A 20,778-nucleotide genomic window follows, 5' to 3' on the forward strand; every position below is an offset into this window, starting at 1 on the left:
TTACCTGAGCTATAACTGGTTCAATAATATTGACCTGTTCTCCTTCTTGAGATTCAAACAACAAAATCTGGTCGTAGCTTTTTTCATTAAATCCAACTCGGTTAACATTGTCAAACAAACTTAATAAGTGTGCCTGCAATAGAATCAGAAAAAAAAAAAAGAAAAAAGAAAAAAAGTTGCATAAACTGATCTGATATGGCATTCTTACTCTACTTTTAAATTATGTATTAGACCCTTCTGTAGGTTTTCCACAAATGAAAAAAATTCACTCAACTAAATAACGCTCTGTGGTACTCACTTACTAATATCGACTGTAGGAACAATATTGCTTTATTACTTATACCTGAATAGTATGGGAATCAGATGCTTGACCAAGGATTTCCAGAAGAGCAGGATCAGACACAAAAAAAAATCTTGGAAATATTAACCGTTTTTTTTCTAAATACCCAGTCAGGGATTTCTGACAGATTTCCAATTGTTCCAGCAAATGTGGCAATAGCTGTGACAAAGTCTCATCTCCAACACAGCACTGTACGATGTTTGACGTTTCATGGGCTCTCTGCATGATTTTCTGCCATGATTTATCAATGTTCTGAAATCTTCTGGCTTCCTGGAGTATGTGAAAAATACATTAGTTCTTCCTAATATTTGTCAATTTCTAAAAATCAAAGAAATGCATCAGGCAAGGTAATAGTTTAACATTTCCTCTGCAGCTCAAGTCTTTTTAAGTCTTTTTTTTTTTTTTTTTGCTAATATATGAATATTTATAGGCATGCTTACAATAATCAGTGTTTATATGATCAAAGTTCAAATTGCAAGAGAAAGAGTCCAACGTGATAGCTCTGAAAATGTCTTTTTCTTCATGCTAAGCACCAAAAAATTGTCCATATAAAAGGATTCCAACACACTTGCATTAAAAAACAAACAGCAACCTTCTCACAAATGAGTCTTCCTAATAGCAGCACACAACATAGTGTAATGCAATACGGACAGCTCCACACAGGTTATGAGGAGTAACTTAGTAGTAATACTTTACTAACAAAAACCATATAAACAGCCTGCGACTGCTGCACTACTGAAGTATTGTAGGTAGGCGATGGGAGACAAATTCTCAACTACTGAGAGCTGGAAAGTAAATATTTTTCTACCCTGGATATACCAACTGTAAAAACTCTTCACCTACAACAGATGAAATGTTAACAAGGTCATAAATAATCAGAGAGCTAGAAGTATGGATCAAGAGAGCATCCAAAACAGGTCTTCCCCTCAGTTTTAACTCTCCTTCAAGCCAAACAAGCCCAACTTGCTGAATCTTTTCTTGTATATCATGGATAGTACCTCATTCTTATCACTCTCTTCCATTCTCTCTCATATTTATCTATGTGTTTCTTTAGCCAAAAAATAGTAAAATATTCTTGCTATCAGTTATTTCTGTTCATGCATTTCACTTTTCTGCCTGTATGCTACAGAGCAACAATCAAAAACTAATTTCCTGACAGTACTGTGAGAGTGTCAAAAGCCTATCTAGGTATATAGCAACTACTTTTTTTCCCTCTATCCACAAAGCATGCTATCCACACTAAAAATAAGCTAGATTTGTTTGATATGTTTTGCTCCTAATAAAACCATACCAACTGTTATTAATCTCCTTGTTAACTTTCAAATGCTTACAGACCACTTGTTTTTTTGTTGCGGTATTCATGCAGGTATTGCAATTAAGCCCACCAAATCTATGATTAATTCTCCACCAAGCTCCTCCTCCTCCTCCTTCTCCTCTTTCTTTAAAGGCAGTAATCACATTTGCTTTTTTCCAGAATAGTAGTTCACATATCATCCTTGTAAAAAGCAGTTTCAGCAGTTAGCAAATACCTCACTTGTTCTGTGGTATTTGTTCATCTGCAGAAACTGCCTATTGATTCTCTGATAAATATTAAAAATATAAACACATCTCATGAACTAAAAAAAAAAATCGTATTATCTTACATAACAGTTAAGAAAGCTTTACTTAAGTTACAAAAATTAATGTTACTTTTGGAAATGGTAAGCGTTTAATTATAAAAAGTGTGTCCTGAAATAAATTTGTATTTAATAATTTCCAAATCATTTTGGTTTTGTTAAGCTATAGACCTGGTTGATCCCTCATAGAAGGTACTAAACTGTGGTGTGTTTAAATGATATGAAAGCCTCTGACTAGGAAAGGCAACAGGGAAGATGACTTGTTCTAGTATTTCTCTCTTGCAGGAAGTCAGAGCATTTCTTAAATCTTTCGCAGCTGCCTTCATGGAAGGCCAAAACTGCCTTTTGAAGAGACTGCAATAGTTCACACAGATTACAATACATACAGTTGCCCAAGTGTCCCAGCATTTCTTTGTGGGACTTAGTTATACTGAGTCCTAGGAAGTACAGAACATACAGAAAGTTGCATTATTATTTAACTTAGAGCCTACTAACATGGACATAGGGAGAAAGGAACATTTCCATATATGGAAGACATGATAAACCAGTTTTGTACCATTAAATAGTACTGAACCCTGTGCTATCATATGATTCACTAATAATGCAAGCTGACAAGGACAGTTGAGCCTGAATTATAAACAATCCTGTTCCTTTAGGTTTCACTAAGTTCTATGCAGTTCAACCAGACAGACCTCAGTTTGGCAAAACTTCTTCTGAAGTGCCTGTGGATAACCCACAAACCTTTATTATTATAATGCCTTTTTAAGTAAACTCTGTGATGTGGCTAATCTCTTGTTATAACATACAGCCTTTGACATATTATCATAATTCAGCATACCTGAGGTAGTTGTTTTGCAATGTCTCCAGCAATAAACACAGCTTCAAGGTAAATCCAGAGGTTTTGTACAGCAATCCAGTTTTCAATTATTTCTGCAGTGTTGGTCAACTTCTGAACCCACTGTTGTATAGTGGACTTAAACGGTGCATTATACCTGTATAAACAACAATTAAAGGGAACAAACAAACAAACCCCTTAGATGATAACTGTTTACTTTTGGTTTTGAATAGATTTACACAATACATGCATATTTTAACTTTTGTACCTGTTGCTCATGAGTGACCCCAATATCATCAGGCTGTCTTCCACCAAGGCTATTTTCTCTAATATATCTGATCCTTTCAGAAGGAGTTCTCCTCGTGCTTTGAACTGGCCAAAACTGAAAGTATGAGTACTCCATTCACTGATGACATGCTTCAATTTTGCTTCAATATCCTTTTCTTTAACAGCGCTGATGCATATATCCTATGTAAAATTAAACTAGTAATTGGTATTCCTCTAAGGCTAGCATAATGCACACTCTTAAAGGCAATAAAAATTCATTAGCTAGATCCAGATTTCAGTATGAGCTCTAGCTAATGGAAATATACATCAAAACATCTCAAAATTATTATGCTATACCACTAGATTTTATTACAGAATTATTTGTAAATGAAATAGTTTATGGGCACTTGGTCACCTTACACTTTTGAAAATTCACCAACTCAGTAAACCTGCAGGCAGAACTTACCTCTCTGCACATATTGAGATTGGAAGTCTAATATATCCACTGAGGGGGGTTAGGGAAAATTCGCATTACCAGTCAAAACCAGGAAGCAGTCTAAGAACAGAGTGTGTGGAGGCAACATGACTGTCTGCTACCTCTTGAAGACCATGAGGACAAGAATATCATAAAATTGGCTATTGCATCAGAAAGAAAAAGAGCAGCTACTCAGATTGGACTACCCCAAGTTCAGGTTCAGGAGCATACTAGATGCCATCACAGCCTTAAAATCTTCCTTTTAATGTAAAACTATCACTCTGAACCCTTTAAAAGGCTGAAATTCTTGCCTGGAAATTGGGTATAGCTGAGATTTGATTTTTCATGTTTCTGTCTTAGAAGTGTACCTCCTTTGTGGAACTAGATAATTCAGCTCACTACTGTGGAGAGACCACAGGTTTAGCAAACATTCACAATGAAACTGAAGTTTGAAACAGCTGGGTCTTCCCTTCTTTATTTTTAGTTATTCTTTATGCTTGCAAAAGGTAACAATAGCATAAAGCTAGTACTTGCTAGATGAAAATTGTTCCCAAAATGGAGGGGGCAATATCTTTGTAGTCTGTGCATGTTACACAAGCTTTCTCATTCCTATGTGCTTGTGTGAAGAGTCAGTTTTAAATATAAAAGAACTCTACTGTCCTTTAATACTTTTTAAGTATCTGATTAGTAAAATGCCTCACTTCTACAACATTCCAAGGATTTCAAGCATTTAACAGGATCAGATTTACGATGACTATTTTTTTTCCTCTGATGAAACACTTAAAAAGAAGAAAAAATATAGAAGTAGACAAACCCTGAAACAGAAGTATGACAGAATCACACTACTCTTAAAACAACAGAATTCCTTCTAGGGAGGGATTAGTGTAATACCAGTTTTTTATTTAACTGATAAAAGGATAAAAAAATGATAAACTTTTTTTTTTAACTTTTAAACTGATAAAATTTTAGCTGATAAAAGGATAAAAGGAAATAAACTAATCATCATTGCTGTTATCAGCTACCAAACTCTATTCTTCAAAAGAATCCTCCAACAAAAGTCAAATTTGTTTAGGTTACAAAGCTGACTAGAAACAGGATTCCAAAAGTACAGAATTCAGATCACAAGAAAATCATTAAAAACAAAGAGAAAATAATATATACCTCAACATCTTCTTTATATTTTAATAAAGAAGCATCCATTATGTTTTTCAAAGAGAAGTTTTCAGAGTCAACATCAAAGTGATGTCCAGTTACTTGTGCAATTCTTTCCCAGTGTCGTGGCATCATTGCCTACAAAAGTCCACAGGAATTAGGAAAGTTTTTTTTTTAATCTAATATTTTTAAGATGAGAATGATCTTAATCTGATTTTTTTTCAATATATCTGTTAAACAAATAGAGGAGTCTGGACTTCCCCTCTACTGAAAGCATTAATAGTTCTCCTAATCACACCATGAAGTTTTTTATTTTACTTTTCTGTAACTAATGGTAACTAGTTATTTTTGCAAAAAAAAAAAGAAAGCTGTTTTAATCAGTAAAAATAATCATAAAAAGCCTCCTGTAGTCATAAACAGTTTTTCAAGTGAATTTTATCTCCAAATTATTATGCCAAGCATACTTTGTTTGCCATCATTTCAAGCAAAGGACAGCTTTCTGCAAAGTCATCAATTTTCTTTTTTAGGTCTTGAAATGCTTGCCATTCCTTCAGTGCTTTAGGTAACTTACGGATTCTATAAAATAAACATAAAAGAAGAAATAAATGATTTTTCATAACCACAATTCAATATTTAATAATAGAATATATTTTCATTTTTCAACCAGTGGACCCATAAAGAAAAATCCTGTTACAAGCTCACAACATAAAATATAGCCTATTATTTCCAACTGCAGGCATGGAACACTGCTAAAGACAGTAGAAGCCACACTTGAACAGTTTGGTTTCCATTTCAGTTTACATTAAAAAGGTTAATTTTATGTACACACCTATGTCTGAACTTAAGCCTTTGCAGTATCACTGCATTATGAAAAATTTGAAAATACACCCAACTTTGTAAAGGGGAAAAAAAGGATTAAACAACACATTTTTTCAGGCAAAATAAAATACATCCTAAAACAAAATTTATCTGCCTGCAAACAGAAAAATACTTCAGTTTCAAACAAATAAGTCCTGTTTTATATCTAGTTTGTATGAAAGATGGTTAAAGAAAAGTCTTCCTTAATGCACAAGTTCAATATGAAAAATAAAGGAAAATTAAGAATATCTAGTACTATGAATTGTCACAGCTCCATTTACTTCTAACAAGTCAGGTCAATTTACATCTGCCAAAGGTATGTACTAAAAGCTGGCAGCGTTTCTCTTACAGATCATTGGCAGAAAGGAGAAAGAGCACAAAACCAATCCATAATGAAAAATTCCTTCAAAGAAATTTTTCATTTTTCACAGCTCAAAATCAGACAGATCTGTCACACAACACGGGAGCATGTCTGAATTCTTCACTGCTTGCTGTTGTGGGGTAGATGGGAGGTGTCTCTGCCCATGGGAGAGGGTTGGAACTGGATGATCTTTAAGGTCCCTTCCAACCCAGACCATTCTCTGATTCTATGAACATATGCATACTGTTGCAGCACTGCAATGATCTCTGTAGTCTTTCATCTTGAATACAATAACAGACGATATCAAATACGCTAGAGAAAAGCACTGTAGAATCAAAAAATATATTATTCCATGTGTGTATAAGGCTTTAAGAACCAGATTCTAGCTACTTCTATGCTGAGGCACAACAACATGCTTACAAACGCTGCCTTAGGCTCGCAATTGGAAACAGTAACATTATTATAAAAGGGAAATTTCCCCCTAGCTGTTACCGTAAACTTCTATAATGTTCCTTTCCAAATGCCTTTAAAATAAATAAATAAATAAATAAGTATTTATCCTTTTAATCTCTTTTTAAATGGAATTATTCACACCAACAGTGATTTTTAAGAATCTTCTTTTCATGATTCTATTTTCTATTATACTACTATTTTTTAAAAGGGGTAGCAAAAAAGAACATTACACTAAAGAACTATGTGTAGCTTTAGAATTGTGTGAAAATACTACCATCATTTCCAGTATTCCTGCCCATTTCTTAACACAACATACCGTCTTAGTTATTTCTGTGGGTATTCCCTGTACACTGTTTAAAATTCTCTAGAATTAAAGAGAATACATGTAGCTTGATGCAATAATGCTAGCAAGTCTGCCAAAGGAAGGATAGTACTGGGTTAGAGTTATATTATAAAAAATGTTTACTGCCTATTGGTGGTCCCTCTGCTCCAAATCACTTGAGGGGGTACAAAATAAAAATAAAAAAGAACGTGAAGTAAATAGAAACACATAATGTTCAAAGCTGTTATCATGCAGTGGCTTCCTTTCGAGTTCCACTAAAAGACAACATAAAAATACTTATGCCACCCTGTGAATCATAATTATATGTAGAAAAAATGATGACGTGGATTACAAAATTCTACTGAAATGATATCCAGATTTATTGAACAGGTGATATATTTTCAATACATTCGTTTTTACTATTAATTTAAAAAAATCTATTTTTTTTAAACTAATGACTAAAATCTAATTCACTCACTCAGATTTTCCAGGAAAGGAAGAAAATCTCTACTGCACCCCTTCAGTGTCTACAGAAACGGTAAAATTTGATAAAATGGTGACATGCTCAAAATACCATATGACTAAAAAGCCTGAGCACAAGTAACCTTTCCAACACTTTTCAAAGAGGTGGAATGAGAGAGAGAAAAAATAAATAAATAAAAAATTGATCTCAAACTCTTGAAAGATATGCCAAATACACTGAAGTCTCTCTCAGGTCACATTGGTGAATCCAAAATCAAAAGCTGATAGAACTGTGTGAAGCAAAGAGGCTGGCTGTTCCAGAAGAAAGGCTCTGCAGAAGAGAAGGCTCTTTATATTGAGTATGAAATTGTCTTGACAAAACTCACTGAGAAAGTCATCAGTGCCACTGCATAAAGAAGTGAAGCAAATGTTTATATAAAAGAAGATAGAAAACATTTCATTTGTTTTTCATTAGAAAAAAACATGATGTGTTTTCCCTCCAGATGATAGGATAAAAATACCGCATATTTGTATTCAAACTTGTGCATGTAATTTGTTTCTGACATAGAGTATGTAAACCCATTAAGAGCAAAAGAGAGACTGGAATAGGTAACTACTCTCAAGGAATGAATGGATGCACAGAATACTTAAGGCCTGAACATCAACTCTCCACTTTTGACTGTAACAATATTCCTTTTTTTTCTAGAAACTCTGTACATCCTCCAGTGCCAGAAATCAGAATTCAAAGAAAGATGTCTGAGAGACAGAAAAAAAAACAAAACAAAACAAAACAAAAAACAAAACACTGTTGGTTCATGAGCCCTTGTCTCTGAAGGAACAGAGAAATTACAAGCCGGACAATGGAAGTCTTGCTGACCCAGCCATAGCTGTTCAAAATTGAACGTGTGTCTTTACCAACACAGAAGAAAAATTCCTTTGATTTTGGCAAAAATGATTTCACCTAACAGCTATCCTGTACATAACGTGGAAAATACATTCTTCCCCTCAAACCTCAGAAATAACCTCTCAGAGTTAAGAATGAGTACCTACCCTTGCTGAAATAATTTAATTCCATACAAATGCACAAAAGCACATAGTAACGTCAAAATTCTGCCTGACAACCCAGACTAACAATTAATTAGCTGTAAACTGAATCACTGAAAAGACTGTACGTCACCTATGAAGGTTATTCCTACTTACAGTCACCTTGCCTCAGGTTTACGTACCTTCAGTTAGTTTTATTCATTAAATAAGCTACAACTTACAATGCTACTATACCCCGCAAAGCCTACAGTGACTCACGGGCTGGTCTAAGCAAGATCATGTGCCAACTGCATATTGGACCAGTCTGAAACTAATGCAACAGTGGTGAGCACTCAAGCGAGCCTGAGATTGAAACAAATCAATATATTTTTGCCCCTCAGGGTAATTTTCACAATATAATTAAAACAGAAAAGTGAGAAATAAAAACTGCACACACTTCAATAAATAACAACCTACTTGTTTTGAAAATCCAGAAGTTCGTTGTTGATCTTTTCAATATTTAAATCATTCCAAAGAATTTCATTGTATCCATTGATATTATCAATAACTGAATTATAAAGACTGTAAAGTTTCTGAAGCAATGAAAGCTCACGTTTAATTTTGTGCAGTTCAGGATACTCTGTTTCAAATTTTAAAAAGAGAAGTTTATGAATGTTAATTAGGTGCAACTGCATCCATGAACATAAAAATCCATGTATTCCTGAAACTGATATGTAATACATGCATAAAATCATCTTTGCAGTCTTCTACTGTCTAATACGACAAACTTTCATATTTACATTATGTGAGGACACCAGATTTTAATACACAGCAATTATTTAGATTGCTGTTTTTTTAATAAAAATTCTTTTACAATGGCAAACGTAATTTTACATGGGAGGTGCTTCACCTATCTCTGTGAAGGAGATAATGTTGAAAAAGTAGTTGAAATGTCAAGAAATGCACTGTGGTTTTATACAAAAACTGAAATACCCCCCATCTTAATTTGTGGTATTTACTTCAGAAGCAGAGGCTGGGGGGGAAGGGAACAGTTGCTTTTGAATTAGAAATATGACATATGCTATGCAATAAGATTATTTAAAATAGACCTCCTTAACTGAAATATTTTGTTTAGTTTCTCTCTTTGGGACGTCCTAGTTAAATATATCATGATTATTGCTTATGTCTTCAGACAAGAAAATACTGAATTTAGTATGTAGCAATTAAAGTGTTTATCATACTTTCTGCTGTATCTGTAATTCACATGGTGGTCTCCAAAACTTGAAATGTGCCTGATTAGGAGTCATAAAGGTATTATAGATCAGTTGCACAACCATTAGTATTCATTATATATCTGGTAGAGGGACAAACTGAGTAATTCTTTGACATGTTCCCCAAATTTGGACACAGAGGAAACCAAAGAGGAGATGTGCTTAGCTCTGAACAGAAAAAGCAAGAGAGCTGAGCAGTTGAATCCTTCCTGAGGTGCATGGAGCAGTGCATTTTTTCCACTTGATGTTTATGTATGCACAGACTGACAGACACTGTTTCAATTCATAGGAACACAATCATAAATTTAAAATTAAAATTTACTGCAAGGAATTTTTCTGCAATGAATCCAACACTAAATGCATTAAGCAGGGCCCATCAAAATATATATATATATATAATAGCCTAGGACCAGGTGTCCTTACTCCCTAAGAAAATACCTGTGACAGGAAGACCAAATAATTCTTCCCCACCAGAAAGAGAGATATACTTCCTCCACAGTTCATCAAATTTAGCTTGAAAAATCTGTAATCTGTCACTTGCTTCATGGGGAGGAACATTCTCCACACTGGGACCCCTGAAAAGACCAAAATAAAATAAAATACAATAAAATACAATAAAATAATCAGTGCAAGTATCAACCATACAGGTTTCACAAAGAAACACAACAGCATAATACAGGCCTGACTTACTGAGCAGTATTTAACATTTTCTTTTTTTTTTTTCTCCTAGAAATCTTCATAATAGATGTTAGAAAGAGAAAATACATGTCCCAACACTACATATTGAATATCCCCTGACAGAAAGCCCAACAGATTTTTTAATAATACAATTCATCTGTGTTACCAATACATATGACAAACAGCAAAAAAAATCTACAAATGGTTTGTTATCTTGCATTTCTTTTTCCTTCTTCTGCAGAACATATTCATACTCTTAAAAAGGGAAAGACAGTAGGCATATATTTCAGGAGTGAAAACTGTGGTAGCTGTTACTAGATTAATTACTAGAACCATAATTAAACAATCAGAAAAATAATAGAATAATTGTGATTTTGCCCTAATGAATCCATCTCATCTGGAGGACTGAGAAAAATCTCCGGCACTCATGTCTGAGACCACTTCTTGCTGCATCTTAACAATATTTGGGGATCTGCAAGGATATCATCTTCTGCTTTAGATGATGGAGCTCTAGGTCAGAAGGGAGAGCCAAGCAGCAAAGCCTCAGCTTAAAAACAGATCCCACAGAGAGAGGTGTCAGCCCTTATTGAGGCCTCCTGGCAGAGCTATCTCGGTGTGTTCTGTTCTAGACCACCAAAGGAAGTGTGGAGCCCTCAGATGTATCAGCTTTAAGCTGGCCCCGAGCCCAGGCAAATGGACCTCCAGAAAGGGGTCTAAGGTCCTTACAATTGGTAGCAGCCACAGGGGGGTTTCGTGAAGTCCTCCAGACAACTCAGAGAGCAGAAGTGCAGTCAGTACTACGCATGCATCTGCACAGAACAACTTAATGCTCTACCAGGTTCCTTTTTAGGGGCACATTCACCTTATGTCTATAGCTTGAATTTCAGGTGTGCACACAAATGCACTGAGTGGCTTCAGGCAGTGCACATCCAGGATCAGCAGCTGACAATTAACTTTCTTGCCAGAAGACACATACTGTGAATATATGGTCCTATAACCACAACAGATCACAGCAAAACAAATTCTGGCCTTCCCTTCTTTGTGCCACACCACTTGCTAACATGGAAGTGTCCAATGAAGCACACATACTCCACAATTTAAATTAAAAAAGCCAAAGTACATATAAACCTACTTGTAAAGAGAACTCAATGAACTTAGAAACATCCAGAACTGGAATCTCCACTCACTTCCAAGGTACCACCTAACTATCTGCTTATGTACTTTGTTGACTTTAGAACCTGCAAAAGACATTCAATTTGGATCTGGACTGAGGATTTGTTTTGTTTTGTTTTTCCCCAAACTATTAATACTTCTGGAATTTCACCAGCTCCAGCACTGAAATTGTATTCAATCTGTAACCATAAGAGTATCTGTCCAACTTACACTATTCTGAAATTAGGCTCTTTTTTTTTTTTTTTAAATCATCTGTCATATGTATACTGAGGCTGTTTCATGTTTATTTTCTGAAGCTCTTTAGATGCACCATTTTCAAACAATCACTAATGAAGCATAATTGTACTGCATCACAGTTCACCTACTTTTCATCATAGTCTTTGTAAAATTCTGCAGTATCAATCTGGAATTTCTGAACACCATTCAGTAAATCTGTTTTCATGCCCGGCTGTACTTTCAGCAGCAACTCCTCAACCTGTAATGCCTAAATGTAGACAAAGAGGAAAAACAGGAATAAAGAAATGGAAAAAAGCAGAGCGTTTTAAGTAAGAAAACAGTTTTATTATGCTTTTTTCAACATTAAAAAGGTTGAAAATAACTTTGCTATAGATGTGTTTTGAGAAACAACACAGCTGTGATACCTGTGTGTTGAGGTTCTTCCAAGCATAAGCCAATCCATCAACTCTTTCTGTGTTTCCATCTTGAAAGAGCAGATTGTATTTATGAAGCACAGAGTAGGACTCTTCTATAGGTCCGACTGTCATGTCAATTCTAATCTCATTCTCTCTAATTTCTTTTAGTGCTTCCATTGCTCCCCGTACATCATCAAGGTCCTGGATAGGCCTGCTTAATCTCTTGCTAAGATTTTCAATGAAGGAATAGATTTCATCCATGTCTGTGGCAGACTTTTTATTCAAAGCTAATCCAAATGTTCTTTGTCTTGAGCGGCATTCTTGAATTAAGGATATTTTCAATGACTCCGTTGCAATATCCACTGACTCCAGTACATGGTGATTTGGCAGTTCTCTGATTTGCATTTCTAATTGCTAGGAAAAACACAAGTGATCAATGTTTAATTTCACTACAATTTCTCTGAACAGTTCATTTTTATTAAAGACATAATACTTACAGAGAAGTCTCTGATTTGGGTTTGGAATTCAGCCATTGTTGGTTTAGTCTCTATAAATTCCTTCACTTTTTCCTCTGGATCCTATATAAAAGTTTATTTTAATTATTACTTTGCACTGGTATTATGATAGCCTATGTGGCTGTCTAATGTACTGTGCAAACACAAATAATCCCTCTCTAATAGAGCTGAAGATATAAGTATTAAGATCAGATTGCTTCACTTGATCTGCTTTTCCTGATTCTTTCTCTCTTTACAGTATTCATTATTAAAACATTTGAAATCTATCTATAATTCAAAAACTGACACCAATCAGGCTATCCCTTATCCATACAAATATTACTATGAAATTTACAGCCTCTAAAACGTTACTGGAAATATTTTCTTCCCAGCTTCCCTTCCATCTGCCAACCAGCAAAAGCAGCTCACAACTTCTAACAGCTATTTAAATGGTAGTGATTGTACTCAGCCACCTTCACCCTTCCTGAAAGAGTATATTTTACTACAGTTTCTAGCTATAAACACAGGAGGAAGGGGTATTCAAGGTCAGCAACCACACTTGGGCAGGGAACGATGGGTATAAGGGAAGAAGGGGCATTTAGCTTGTCAAAGCTTGTTCAAAGGGAATAGACCACTGAATGTGACATCCTGCCTTTTAGTAAGGTACGCTAGTCTCTGCAGAAGTGAGAGCTTCAGTATCACCAGCACAGGGTCTAAATAAATGTGCTATATTATTACACACAAATGATCTTTATCCAGCTCAGTGACAGTCTGCACCATGAGGTCTCTGAGAATCTGATATGGTTTCTCCATTCTACTTAGCAGTTTCAAGTGATATCTCCCAGTGGAGTAACAGAAATGATACAGAGTAGGGGAAACAGTGCCAGGTCCTAAAGAGCTTTAAGGTTAAGGAGTAAATGAACTATTTTGGAAGATTTTAGCAAAAAGAAGTGTTATCATGCTACTGCATCATCTAATCTGATTGTCCCTTGTCTGTGGGAAAGAACATACCATCAATGTGTGGTTAGCTCGGTCAGTATCTCCAAAAACTGAGGTAAATAAGCATTAATATTTGGAAGCCCAGAACCTGAAAGAGGTGCAAATGGCCTGTCTCAGCCTGAACTCTAACTGCAAAGGAGTCAGCTGTGGGCATGTGGTGGTCACTAATATAGACTATGAGTTGGTTTAGGAAGGAGAAGTTAAAAATAGTAAGCAGTTACAAACAGAAAATTAATCTTGGTTACTTGTTTCTCTGCCTGACTACAGCACCTTTGATAGGTAAGACCAGCAGTTGTTCTTCCCCGCAAGGTTGCATTCCACTAGTCAGAATGCATATGAGGTGATAAATCTCATGAAATGATATTCATGAAATATCTCCTGCCAGAACACTGCTTGGAGCTTTACAATTTATGTCATAGGACTCACTCCTTAATGAAGACAACTCTATCAGCTTTCCATTCTGCTTGGGAATCCATATTACTGGAAATATTTCCTAAACTGAGTTTATCATTTTTTGTGAAGAAATAGAAAAAATGCTTTCAGCAGTGCTTGCTGAAGGAGAGCTAGTCGGTTAAATATTCAGAAGATTTGAAGTCTGCAATTTCTCAGAGATTCTGCTAAATAATTCTTTTTTATTACCTTTACAGACAAGATGCTGTGAGAAAGATGTATAAGCATACGAAAGTATAAGTTTGCTTACGCTCCCAACATTCTTTTTTGTTTTTCTGCCTTCTTGTTAGGTGGTTTGAATGGTAAAGAATGATATACATGCATATACATATTCTACAATGAAACCAAGCATCCAGTCTCCTAATGCAACCCTAAACATTTTATGTAGAACATTTCCCAATACAGCTAAATATTTCATTAAATATGTATTTAACCTTGTTCCAGATGACTGAAAATTCAGAAAAGCTGTTCAGAAGATCTGCCACTTTAGTTTTAAGAGAGAAGACAACTGTATTTAGTTGGATCACCACTTTGTTTACATCCTTATGCTCGATGATCTGCTTGTCTAAAGGCTTCAGTGCCACCATCCTGGCGAGTTTGTTCTCATCACCTAGCTCTATGGCAACAGCCTGTTCAACCTGGCATAAATTAAACAAGAATAAATGTATGTTCAGTAGTTTTATTTATTTTACATTATTGAATGCCCAATAAGGCGTACACAGTAAGTACTTCTATGACCAGACAGAAAGTGCAAAGAAAGACAGATGGAGACTCCCTGTTCTTAGAGTGTATTTTTACAGAACTTTAGCTCTAGAGTTGAAGATAATTTAAAAAATATATTTGTAATGTGGAGCAATTAATATTAATCATCTCTGATTGACTTCTGTCAAATGGGTCACACACTAGTACAATTGTGCTATTTTCTGCTCGTACAGGAGCTCCTGCTCAGGTCTTCCTGCCTCTTGTAGCACAGAATTACAATCGATTCCCATTTCTTGGTCAAAAAAAAAAAAAAAAAAAAAAGTGCTGAAGGCAGTTCAGAGCTGGCTGCTTAGAAGTAAGCCAAAAATTCTGCTTGGGAAAATGCGTATCAGCTAATGCTGTCCTAATTGCTCATTTTTGTTTCCAGGACATGAATGGTTCTTTTCATTCAAATATGCTGATCTGTTTTTCATGTCGGATTGACAAAATAGGAAGATATATTTAAAAGGACGCTTTTTCAGCACAGGTCTGTATTTCATTTTTAGAGGATGGACTTAAGGCCATCTGATTAGCATTATTGTGCATTTCTGTACAGCAGCAAATTTGAGTACATCAGCAAATTTGAGTTTCTATCTATACCCCAGACTTTCCCAAAGTTTTACTGATCATTTTAATGCCAGTTAAAATATGCATATTGTATTTATTTTAGTTTCAAATACAGTTTTTGCTTGGGAAAACTAACAGTAATTTAAACTCAGAAGCACACATGGATAACATTAGTTTTCACACATCATTGTCACACTTGAACAGTATTTTTAAAAGATTTCTAGTAAAGCTACTTTTGATTTTAATACTAAAAAGCATCAAACATAAATATTATAAATGATTACTCTTTTGTTCAATAACTTGATGTAGACATTAAAATCTAGGTTGACACTTAAAAGGAAGATCTTCTACATTACAAATCAAGGTATTGCTGCAGAACATATTCTTATGAAATTAAGAAATGTTAACCAAAATATTGAAATTTTAAAATAATCAAAATAAAACACTCACCTGCTGCTTATGATGTAAGTAAGCAAATTTCCATAGGGGGATATCTTTGGCTATTGATAATATTATATTTACTGCTTTGTTTACAGCACTCTGAAAATAGCAAAACATTTACCTTGAGCACAAAGAGAGATTATGACAAGTAGGAGGGAAAAAAGAAAAAAAAAAAAGAAAAAAAAAAAAAAAAGAAAGAGAAAAAAAGATCCTCCAAAGAATATCAAAATGGAAAAGTTATACTTCTATATTTATCAGTAAGAGTACTGATGGAAATATGGAAAGAGTACTCCATAAAGCTTTATTGAAGTCAGTCCTCCTACATTTATTTGTTTTTCAAACAAGAATGAGACAGATCTATGAACATGAATCATGAATCACTGGGGATCATAACAATTATAGTACTATTTCCCCTTAAAAGTGTTATAAACATAGTTATTATAAATTACATTTTCACATCAGAAAGTCTAAATAAATTTGTCTGAATTTGTGATGTTCTAGTTTGTAATCTATGCAATGAACTATATAAATTATTATATAATATTTTCTACCTATTGTATTTTAAAATTATGCTCTGTGGCCTGAGTTGTGGGATCTGAGTGCATGGTACTGTGCTCTGACATGGACTGAGCGACAGCCCTGCCTTAAGTCCTGGCAAGGGGCAGGTAAGCTGGCTTCCAGCCCTGGGCTGATAGACTTGGCTGACTCACAAGACAAGGGAGACTGGACCCTTGCCTCTGCTCAGAACAAAAGGAGGTCTCCCCCTTGTCCCCAGTTGCCCCTAAGCAGCAGAAAATCCAATGCTCTGGGGCTAGAAAAAGGAGAGAATGTAAGTAATGGTCAGGACCCAGGAAAGGACAATCATACAAAGTTGGACCAACCACCTGCATTAGAACCAGTGCCATGAAAAAGCACAAAGGGTGTTACTAATTGGAGATTCCTTGCTGAGAGGCACTGAAGCACCCATTTGCTGTCCAGACAATCCCTCTAGAGAGGTTTGCTGCCTGCTGGGGGCCCACATTTGTGGTATGAAGAAGCTACCAAGCCTGGTAGCCTCTGAGAAACTGCCAGGGACTTGTTGAGAGTTTGTGGGTTAAAGTTAAGGACCAGACCAAAAAAGGACAGCTTGTGGCTGGGGTCTACGGCAGGCTGCCTGATCAAGGAAAGCCTGTGGATGAAGCCTTCTTCCTTCAGCTGCAAGAAACATCATGCTTGCAGGCACTCATCCTGCTGGGGGATTTCAACCACATGGATGTCTGCTGGGAAACCAGCACTGCAGGCTGCAAGCAATCCAGGAGACTCCTGGAGTGCATCAAGGATAATTTCCTGGTCCAGCTACTAGACAAACCAACCAGAGGAGAAGCGTTACTGGACTGGTGCCATTCAGTGCAGATGAACTCACTACAGAGGTTAAGATTGGAGGCAGTCTGGGCTGCAGTGACCATGTCCTGGTTGAGTTCGTGGCCTGGGGAACTACGGAGCAGTGAGCCTCACCTCTGTGCTTAGAAAGATCATGGAACAGATTCTCCTGGAAGCAATGTTAAGGCACATGCAAGACAAAGAGGTGATCCGAGACAGCCAGCATGGCTTCATCAAGGGAAAATTGTGCCTGGCCAACCTGGTGCCTTTTTATGGTGGAGTGACTGCATCAGCTGACAAGGGAAGACCAACTGATGTCATACCTGGACTTCTGTAAGGCCTTTGACATGATCCCCATACAACATCCTTATCTCTAAATTTGAGAGAGGTGGATTTGAAGGGTGGACTATCCGGTAGATAAGGTACTAGCTGGATGGCTGCATCCAGGGAGTGATTGTAAATGGCTTGATGTCCAGGTGGAGGCTGGTGATGAGTGGTGCTCCTCATGGGTCTGTACTGGGACCAGTGCTATTTAAATATCTTTATCAATGACGTCAAATCAGGTTGTATCGATGGCATTCATTTTTGGTTTTGTATTTGCTTTGAAATATTTGCCTCTAAGTAAAGGGTTGTGAACAGGAGTTACTGAGCTTTTAGGAAAATAGTTGATTCTACTGGCCCGCATAACAAACCTAATCAATGACTTTGTTCTTAGCAACCAGTAACGTCACATGAACTCGAGTGACTATTCATCTTTTCCTCCCCTCTTTTTATTGGTAATACCAGATTAAACTTGCACATCTTGTTTTAAAATGCATTTATAAATGTTTTTACCAAAAATGACTGAGATGTGCAATTATTCTGTTACCTGAATATCTTCAAGACTTGGTCTCAAGACAACATTAGGAATAGACAGTTGAAATTCAGTTTTGAACAAAGGAACCCTCTGTGGCTTAACAGACTTGGTCATCTGATACCTGGAGTCAACAACACGCAATCGATGTCTCAAGGACTCTAAGGAAATCTTTGTGCCTAAATAAACACAAATACTTAAGTGAGGTTATATTTTTTGCCACAACAAGCTTGGGGAAAAAAAAAAAAAAAAAAGTAATATTAAAAAGCTATAAAATATAGCATATAAAAATATATGAAAACAAAAGACTCACATCTGACTAAAGAGTCAGTATTCTTCTGACAAAGCTGTCCCATGAGATTATAGTAACAACAAGATAGGCATTCTTGGCAGCGTGTTTTCTGTTTCGTGTCAAGATGCATACAGGTATATGAATCCTGAAGAATTAAAGGGATTTTTTTTAGGAAAATAACCATATTGCCCAATATATAAATGTAATATCAAGTATCCAAGTATGTTATAATAGGTTACTTTTTATACTCGAGTTTACTTTTTGTACTGGTCTTACCTCCAGAGTCTTTCTTTCATCTGCTTTCAGCCTGTGCTTAAGAGTATCTAACAATTCATATGCACAGCATTCCACTTGCTGACTCTGCCTAAAAAAACAAAAAAACAAACAAACAAACAAAAAAAAACCCACAACCTTACAGTCACACACAGGGAATCAAACATAATGAATACTCTTTGCATATTTCCAAATGCACACACCCAGTTCCACTGCACTCTGAAGAGCCGTATATGCAGGGAAATGCCCTTATACTTTTCAGCTTGTTCCTACTGCTTGGTCATGCAGAGAATTGAGATACGCAGACTATCCAGAAAACCATTTGTCAGACTCTATTACATCTGATTCAACTGGACTTCAAAATCATTAAAGAAAAATAAGTTATTTTCCTGCTATAGTTTTAAAAAAAAAAAAAAAAAAAAAAAGGAACGAAAAAGTAGGCATAACAAGATGATTCAATAAAATAATGTTAGTTATGTTAATGTTAGTTATGTTTTTGATATCTTTTCTGATTCTGAAATCAGAGTTAATAAAAATAAAAACAAAATAAATACAAGGTGAGTGTATTTATTCTCATGTTTTTGAGGAAGAACGGAACTAACTTGCTGTATGCTGGAAAATGATCATAAGCTAAAAAAATTGCAGCCCTGTGAGAATGGGGAAGTCTTACATTAGCTAGCTAGCATTAAGAATCAAGCAATTAGCGTAGGGATGACACTTCAACTCTTAACTGTCTCAGTTTTTCTTGCTATTGATTAGAATGCCGTAAGAACTAAAACATGAAATGCTAAACACTATAGATGCAATTTTACATCTGCTGTATTCAAGTTACCTGGGAATTTCTCCCCTGCATCCTAGGACTATCATTTTGCTTCAGACTAGTAGTCAGTAACAGTAAGAATAAATTTTTAAAAGTATATTCTCTATGAATAAAAAAGTAATATATAAATAATCCCTCCCAAATCAGGTCTTCAAATCTATGCAGTAAACCTACTGAGACAGTTTGCGAGCAGTAGAGATTGCAAGATTTTCTGTCTGTTCCAGAAATGCAAGCACATCCATAGGTTCATCTTCTGGCAAAATTATCAGAGCAGTGTTTGACATATCCTCCAGAACTCTTTCAATTCTGCATTCCAGGGTATCAGCAGCTTCTTTGACTATAAAGTCCAATTCCCTCATGGTACTATAAACATTCTCAATAACTGAGCAAAGAAAACAAAGTGAAAATAAATCATACAAAATACGGACCTTTTAAATCTCCTCTCCCACCCCCCGAAGTACTGCATTAAAATGAGGATTTAACGACAATAAAATATAGAATTAAGGCCTGAAATAGAATTAAGGCCTGAAACCAAAACATGATGGGCTTGCTGTACTTTGGAGTCTTTAAATGAAACCGTTTTAAAATAAATAGTAGAATAACCTTCAAAATACCTCTTCTTCTGTGTATTAAGGAACATTGTAACGAAAACAGTTAACAAAATACAGTGGAAAAAAGAAAGGATACAATGGTCCAAAAATATTTTGTTTCTCCTACACAGATACACAGTGAAAGCCAGTATTGTATCATTGCAATCAACTTACAACTTCAATTGCTAAAATACCTAAAGCCAAGATCGCATGTTGCTTAAACCACTAGATTTCTTCTTTCATGTGTATGATCTAACTTAACTTGGAAAGAGATAAAATATATCCTTTAACAGATGCGTTTACCAAACTAGGTAAAAAATAATTATTTCTGAACAGGGTGCACAAATTCTTTCCCTGTCTTCTATACTTCAATTGTAAAAAGAAAGAAATAAGTCACCTGAATTTGGTTATTCAACAGGCAGTATCATGTGAATCACCAGTACTTTTTCTTACTGTATGTAGAAAGAAATCACTATGATATCTAAAACACAGCTGTGTGACAGTAGTTTCCAACTGTTGGATGCTTTAAATAGAAAATTGTTTCTATTAGGAAGTTAATGATCAGGTCTTATCTTTTTTATTGACTGGAATGGACAAACAATCCAACCAATTCCTTAGGCACCCCTTTTTTTTTTTTCCAAAATATATAAAGTAGTCCTAAAACTATTTTTTCCTTCAGTTTTTCGAGTTTTAATCTAGAGGGTAGCCATGGGCTCCCATGCTTCTACATATTAGGTGGAATGAGGCACTTAAGACGTTAACCAAATGCACAGTGAGTTCAGCACAACTGTGGCAGGTAGGAGTTATTTTGTAAGTGTCCAACATACATTCTGGACATGTTGGACTTTGCTTATCCACAAAAAGATACGATATATATACTCTTAAAAAAAAAACAAACATTCCTTTCTCAGGGAGATTGCACTCCAGATGCAGCTGCAGGAAAGAGCCCAGATATTCTTGCTGTGTAAACATTACCTTGTC

The 20,778-nt window shown here is 35.6% G+C and overlaps 1 protein-coding gene across 1 annotated transcript in view; it reads right to left on the reverse strand.

Annotated features, from left to right (window-relative positions):
* The window catches only part of LOC309875709 (dynein axonemal heavy chain 5-like), a gene marked incomplete at both ends in the record, with an annotated part of 145,765 nt that overhangs the window by 98,543 nt on the left and 26,444 nt on the right, over positions 1 to 20,778 (reverse strand). The window contains 17 exons of the mRNA XM_082755382.1: positions 5 to 133; positions 344 to 610; positions 2,795 to 2,948; positions 3,060 to 3,259; positions 4,695 to 4,823; positions 5,150 to 5,261; positions 8,642 to 8,804; positions 9,874 to 10,010; positions 11,652 to 11,770; positions 11,928 to 12,332; positions 12,416 to 12,496; positions 14,296 to 14,499; positions 15,620 to 15,709; positions 17,838 to 18,001; positions 18,136 to 18,259; positions 18,391 to 18,478; positions 19,382 to 19,589. Of these exons, the coding sequence (XP_082611508.1) occupies positions 5 to 133; positions 344 to 610; positions 2,795 to 2,948; positions 3,060 to 3,259; positions 4,695 to 4,823; positions 5,150 to 5,261; positions 8,642 to 8,804; positions 9,874 to 10,010; positions 11,652 to 11,770; positions 11,928 to 12,332; positions 12,416 to 12,496; positions 14,296 to 14,499; positions 15,620 to 15,709; positions 17,838 to 18,001; positions 18,136 to 18,259; positions 18,391 to 18,478; positions 19,382 to 19,589 (2,774 nt within the window). The remainder of the gene's footprint in view (positions 1 to 4; positions 134 to 343; positions 611 to 2,794; positions 2,949 to 3,059; positions 3,260 to 4,694; positions 4,824 to 5,149; positions 5,262 to 8,641; positions 8,805 to 9,873; positions 10,011 to 11,651; positions 11,771 to 11,927; positions 12,333 to 12,415; positions 12,497 to 14,295; positions 14,500 to 15,619; positions 15,710 to 17,837; positions 18,002 to 18,135; positions 18,260 to 18,390; positions 18,479 to 19,381; positions 19,590 to 20,778) is intronic.

This window comes from Aythya marila (genome assembly GCF_965140915.1).
Source record: "Aythya marila genome assembly, chromosome: 2".
In the NCBI taxonomy this organism is placed as follows: domain Eukaryota; kingdom Metazoa; phylum Chordata; class Aves; order Anseriformes; family Anatidae; genus Aythya; species Aythya marila.